At 41.3% G+C, this 7,064-nt stretch overlaps 1 protein-coding gene across 2 annotated transcripts in view; it reads left to right on the plus strand.

Moving 5' to 3' along the window:
• The window catches only part of Cdk6 (cyclin dependent kinase 6), a 203,775-nt gene that overhangs the window by 54,447 nt on the left and 142,264 nt on the right, over positions 1-7,064 (plus strand). For both annotated transcript variants that reach the window (XM_031379913.1, XM_031379912.1), the window contains exon 3: positions 6,618-6,753. In XM_031379913.1, coding sequence (XP_031235773.1) covers positions 6,618-6,753 — 136 coding nt within the window. The remainder of the gene's footprint in view (positions 1-6,617; positions 6,754-7,064) is intronic.

Raw genomic sequence — 7,064 nt, forward strand, 5'->3', positions numbered from 1 at the left:
TATGACAAAAAATACCCTATCAATATGTACTACATTTGTGAATATGTACATCCAAAAAAATCAATAAATTTTCAAAAGAAAAAAATCAAACACTTTAACACAGTTCAGAGAACATGATTTGATACTTAATGTGCTGAAGAGGGACAATAGGAAAGCATTGTCTTTGTGCTCCATAGTTAAACCACTATATTTCTACAACTACAGAAAGCTTTCTGTGTGCAGTGCAGACCAGTCTGGGCTGGGCCGTTCCAAGGTGGGCTGCTTGGTGTTGTGGAACCTGACAACGTGTGGAGTGGGAAGGACATGTGGTGTGTGCCGTGGGAAGGATACGGGTTGTGTTGTGTGCAGTGGGAAGGGCGCAGGTGATGTGCAGTGCAAGGGGCATGTGCTGTGTGCAATGGGAAGGGGCATGTGCTGTGTGTAGTGCAAGGGTCATGTGCTGTGTGCAGTGCAAGGGACATGTGCTGTGTGCAGTGCAAGGGGTGTGTGCTGTGTGCAGTGGGAAGGGGCATGTGCTGTGTGCAGTGGGAAGGATACGGGTTGTGTTGGGTGCAGTGGGAAGGGACATGTGCTGTGTGCAGTGGGAAGGGGCATGTGCTATGTGCAGTGGGAAGGGACATGTTCTATGTGCAGTGGGAAGGGGCATGTGCTGTGTGTAGTGCAAGGGACATGTGCTATGTGCAGTGGGAAGGGACATGTGCCATGTGCAGTGGGAAGGGACATGTGCCATGTGCAGTGGGAAGGGACATGTGCTATGTGCAGTGGGAAGGGGGCATGTGTTATGTGCAGTGGGAAGGGACATGTGCTGTGTGCAGTGGGAAGGGGCATTGTGCTGTGTGCAGTGGGAAGGGGCATGTGCTGTGTGCAGTGGGAAGGGGCATGTGCTATGTGCAGTGGGAAGGGACATGTGCTGTGTGCAGTGCAAGGGACATGTGCTATGTGCAGTGGGAAGGGACATGTGCTATGTGCAGTGGGAAGGGGGCATGTGTTATGTGCAGTGGGAAGGGGCATGTGCTGTGTGCAGTGGGAAGGGGCATGTGCTATATGCGGTGGGAAGGGGCATGTGCTATGTGCAGTGAGAAGTATGCTTGCTGCAACACAAGTCTTCCATGGGCAGAAACTCCTTGGAAAAGTTAATACTTTTAAGTTTCAATTGATTTTTGGTCCTTTGCGTGTTCAGAAATATTTTCTGTTGCCAAATATTTTGCCACCCTAATATTCAGCTACTTAACCCCACATGGAGCTATGGCTCATGGGCTAAGGAGCTGTAACTTAGAATACACTGGTGGTACTAACGTGCATGAACTTAACTTACCGTCTTAGCTGTACAATATAACTAACTGTATAGGATGCATTTGAGTTCAGATATTGATGTGTCCAAGTCAGAAATTTCAAAATATTTGTAGATGTCTTTTGACTTTCTTTTAGACATTACCGACATTAACACTATTTATTGTGTACTATTACTGGGTTAGTTCCTATATATAAGCATAATACTTGATTTGCCAGGAGTTAGAGCTTGGTTTACTGTAAATAAAAAAAAAATCAATTCAAATTCAGAAATGTGACTTACAGGCTTAGGTAAGTTTTCTAAATTCAGAAAGTAGATCAGACAGAAGAGGCTTCAGGTACTTAAGACAAGATCCCCTGAAATCTCTAGCTGCATTCTGCAGCATGTGGACGAATGTGGTGGTGACCTTGGCATTTTGCCTCTTCAGTCCTGTAATGTAATATAAAGAGGGTTTTACTCTCAGTTGCAGTAAAATTCCCGGGACCGACTCTTCAGCTTCAGCCCATGCATGATCCCTAGTTGTCACTGCACAGCACTGTTCACATGCTTCACCTGCCCTGTGTCCGTCAGAAACTTTAAACTGAGTGTGGCACCTGCACAGGGTAGGGACTAAAGCACAAATCGCTATCACCTTTAGCAGCCCTGTCATTGCTGTTGGTGCTAAATACTTCTGGAGTCCGTCATTTCAAATTGATGGTGAACCATTGCATACACAGTCTGTATTTCATAAGCCAAAAAAGAGTCACTCAGCCACTGTACAGCAGTGTGGGGCTGGTGGAATTGTTGAAGATTGATTTGGTGCACAAGCTGTACCCACCAAAAGCGCTTCATGAACTTTCAAGATTAGATACAGGGGTAAGTGTTGGGGGGGGACCTTCTCAATTTCAAGTTCTGGCTCTGGCTCAACTAAGAATTTGTTATGTCCCTCAGGCAGCTGTGCCAGACAGCGCTCAGCTCTGGAGCTGTTTGGTATCCAAACAATGAAGAGTGTGCAGGGGTCAGGGAAACCTGACAGGAAAAGGCTTAAAACTTCCTGCTTAGCTAATAATACAGATTTCCCTTTTTATTATATCCACAATAGAAAGGCAGAGGTTGTGTTTACAAAGCTCCTTGTCTGGGAGACGTTTGTAAATTGTAAACTTTGGAAATCCCAAACCCACTGGGGAGAATGTCATTCCATCCATTAGCTGAAGGTAGTTTGCCAGTGCAATAGGTTCCCGAGCAACAAGTTAGATTGAGACTGTGAACAGGAAATTACATTGGGTAGGATACAGAGTAAATTCACGGAATGTTTTGTGCGAGGACTGCGGTAAAGCTGAGTATTCTGTGGGCTGTGTGCTTGTTCTCTACACCCCTGACCCCAGCAGCTGGAGGTCTGGACAACAGAAACAGCTAGCAAAGTAGCTCACTGGGTGGGACAGTTAGGGTTGCCTGGTTTCCCTATCCTATGAATTGATAACAACCTGGTTTTTTTTGGATCTTGTTCACTCTGCTAAGAATGGATGGATCGCTTCAATCAAGACTGAGAACCACTTCTTGTTTTTACTTTTTAAAAAGTAGCGCTCATTTATGTGTACGTGTGTGTACCTGCATGAGTTTATGTGCAGCACATGTGCAGCGGCCCTTGCAGGCCACAAGAGGATGTCAGATCGCGTGGAGCTGAGATTTTAGGCAGTTGTAAGCTGCCAGGTGAGTCTCGGGAACCGAGTCTGGATCTTCTGGTGGAGCACTAAGCACACTGAGTGGCTGGCCCATCTCCCCAGCCCCTCTTTCCCTTTCTGTGAGTGGCTGCATACTCAGATCACATGGTGTGAGTCTGTGACAAATGTTGAATGTGATTTCCCTCTGACAGTCAGTGTGGTGTGAGTACATTCTTCCTCTGAAGATGTAGTCATGCAATCAGTGATATTCTGTCATATTAGTGAATATTTTAGAAAGTCATAAATGTCAGCCGACATAAGAAATCATACAGTGGAAATTATTTCCCAATGTTTATGTTAAAATAGTCAGATGTGTCTTGCTCTATTCTTTTGAAAGTCCACAAAATATAAGCAGGGATTATTTATTTATTTATTGAAATGCTGATTGTTAACATTCAGCCAAATACTGAGACCTTGGTTTATTTTAACTGGATTCTATGGAACTTACGGTATTGAAATATTTATTGTGTTTTGCCTACCAAAATGACTACTGTTTGATTTGGAGTAATTTTAGAGGGAGCCATAGATAAAAAGATATCATGAGTGTTGGGTTCTAGAATTTCCAAAGTCAATATTCACAAATGGTGGCTCAAAATGCATTTGCTATCCATTGCAATTAATGCAACTATTAACTTTTTTTTAAGATTTATTTATTTATTTATTTTATGTATATGAGTAGTAAAGTGTAGCTGTCTTCAGACACACCAGAAGAGGGCATCCAATCTCATTACGGATGGTTGTGAGCCACCATGTGGTTGCTGGGATTTGAACTCAGGACCTCTGAAAGAGCAGTCAGTGCTCTTAACCACTGAGCCATCTCTCCAGCCCAACTATTAACTTTTAATATAATGTTATATACAAACTATACAATTATATATGTAACTACTACTATATATAGTATATATAATTACATATATGTACTTACAGTTTAAATATAGTATGTATACTGTGCATAAATACGTACACTCACGTAACTAGACAATTAAAGCAGCTTTATATTACAGTGAAGAGCAGGGTTTCCTCAAACACCTTCTTTGAAGTCGCCCATCTACAAGGTCCTGACAACTGGCCCTGAAGCCTCAAAGCAGGAAGTTTATGCTTATTTAGTTGATGTGGATTGTGAGTTTCTAAGGAGATTATGATAACCTCCCCTTTGCAAATTAACAGTAACACCTAAAATTTAAAAGTAGTTTCTTCTCGAACCTGTATGAGTAACTTTTGCATAGCACCTGATTTCCTGCAGCTAACAATGTATAACTACATGCATCACAACCCACACAATAGGGGCTAGAGCGATGGCTCAGCCGTTAAGAGCATTTGTTGCTCTTGTGGAGGACACGAGTTCAGTTCCCAGCACCCAGATGCAGGTGCACAACTAACTGTAGCTCCAATTCTAGGTGATCCAAAGCTCTCTACTTCCAAAGGCAGCAAGTATACACATGTTGCTCATACACGCGGGCAAAATACCTATGTACATGAACTAAAATAATACTTGGCTGTATACACTGCCACACACCTGTTTAAATTCACTTTCAAATTTCCCCCCAGATTTATCATTTAAGACAATCAGCAGTGGCTTTGTCAAGCTCACCTCTACCTAACTTCTGCGCCGAGGGTACCTTAGGTGACATTAGCAGGTATTAATATTTTGAAGAGCAAAGTATTACATAAAGAGAAACAGCTTGGGTGGTTAAATTTATTCATGAATTGTGTCATACAAGAGTCTTGAAACGGTTTCATTGAGATGTAGCAACATGGTATACTGCCAGAGCTGTTAGGTAACTTTTACAACAACGGTTTAGGGCTCAATTGTGTTATGTCCCCATCATGACTTTTTCTTCTTCTGAAAATTAGTAACTGCAAACGCAGACACAGACGCACATGTGACACACACACACACACACACACACACACACAAAATATATATGTATGTATGATTTATACATATACACATGAATTCCTTTAATAAGAGCAAGAGCTGTTCATTAACTAACTTACGCATGGTGACGCACTTTTCATTAAGGAATATCTTAGTTATAATGGGAATGTTTTTAATTGCACTGGACACGAAATGGTCTACTTATAGTGTTTTGTATTTTGTTCCACCACATCCCATTTTGGCCCATTGTAGTTTTATTGCAAATACAGAAGCATCGGATACAAAGAAGCTTTCTGATTTGCAACTCTTTTCTTTCCTTTGAGAAGAACTAGTTGAAAGATGTTAATAATAACAAGGTGGCTCAAGGCTGCTTATGTGCAAAGGGTCAAACTAGCAAGTTCAAAGAGCCCTTTTGATAGTCTCTCCAAATGTTAAACTATGCGTGATAGCAAGCCTTTCACACTGTGGACTTTATACAGTTTGTTTTAGATTAAGATTGATTACAGTGTTTTGTATAGGTTGTTAAAATTTGGTGTAGAGTTAGAAAGAAGTACTATGTTTGAAGGCCTTGTACCTCAGAAATAAAATGGCATGGCCCTGTAAACCAACCAGGCCTTGAAAGTTGAACAGATTGAGCCAGGGCAGTGAACCTGTGCTGTACACAAACATTTTTGGAAGAGGTTTTTAAATTCTTATACTTTCGGTTGTGAGCCTAGCCTTTAACAGCTGAACCATCTCTCTCCAGCCCATTTTTTTACATTCTTAAATGAAAACATAATACAAATAGCATTTTATACATTTCCTCTTATTATTTATATCACATTCATCTCAAAGAAGTTTCCTTATGACTTATTTATGGATGGTTTGTTTAATTCTTCAGACAGCCATGCTTGAGACAGTGTGCTAAAAGTAAAATACTTTTTGTCCTTAGGCTTGAAGATTCTCTGGATCCCAAAAGGCTCTTCCTGTAATACTTGTTTTTATTAGTTTTCCAGTGTACCGCCCTTTCAAATTTCAGTGTTTGAATGATAGTAATGTGCTTTAGCAGACCCACCTCTTCATATTCTTAGGCTGTAAGCATTTGACATCCATGCTTGGAACAGCTTTGGAGTGTGCCTAGTGCGTCGTTTGTTATAGTCACTCACTATTCTATAAAATACTTTCTCCCAGTATGTCAAAACTGTGATGCTATCCTTTAAATACATGCAGTTATTTTCTGCCAGTTAAAACTTTTTAAGAAGCTGTAGAATGTACTTTTACAGTGGTGATTCTATGTGAGATTTTGAACATTAAAACTAAGAACACACGGCATTTCTAGGGTAGCACGCTGGCTCACTAGGATGAGAAATGTTTCTCCATAGTCCGTCCTAGTGGCTTCCATAGCCATGGTTGTTCTAGGAAACTGTTTTGCAGAGTCTACTATCTCCAAAGACATAATCCTCAGTCTGTGTGCAAAGAATGGTTAGAATTGCTTTGTTGGGATTGTAGGTTTTTAAAGCTATATTCACCAACAAGTTCTGTGTAAAGACTTAGTTAACTAAGACACTCTCGACAAACATTTTTGATCTCTAGTCATGTTGCTTGGTGACTGCTCCTTGGATGGTCCGGCTTACACTGCTCCTTTGCAGGACTTTGATACTGATATGGAAATAGCAGTTCCCATTAGGCATGATTGGAGGGGTTACTACTTGACTTATTTCTACCTACTTATTTTGTTTTGTTTTTGTTTGTTCGTTTTCCCTTCTAGGTTGTTTGATGTGTGCACAGTGTCACGGACAGACAGAGAAACCAAGCTTACACTAGTGTTTGAGCATGTTGATCAAGACTTGACCACTTATTTGGATAAAGTTCCAGAGCCCGGCGTACCCACAGAAACCATAAAGGTACCAAGAATCATCTAGAATGCCTGGTCAGACTTGCCATGGTTACAGCCTGTTGAACACTAGCATTCTTTCATTGTGAAGTTGCCAGAATTGGTGTTTTTGAAACTTAAAATATAGTTCAAAGTGTCAACTAAGTATGATGTTCAAAGAATAGGAAATAATCTAGCCTCTACTAAGTGAGTGAGATCTTCAAAGAGTGGGGTTGTAGTCTAGCTTAATTTTAGAGTCAATTAAAAATACACCTTAAGCCGGGCGGTGGTGGCGCACGCCTTTAATCCTAGCACTTGGGAGGCAGAGGCAGGCGGATTTCT

Source organism: Mastomys coucha, unplaced genomic scaffold (genome assembly GCF_008632895.1).
Source record: "Mastomys coucha isolate ucsf_1 unplaced genomic scaffold, UCSF_Mcou_1 pScaffold19, whole genome shotgun sequence".
Lineage (NCBI taxonomy): Eukaryota > Metazoa > Chordata > Mammalia > Rodentia > Muridae > Mastomys > Mastomys coucha.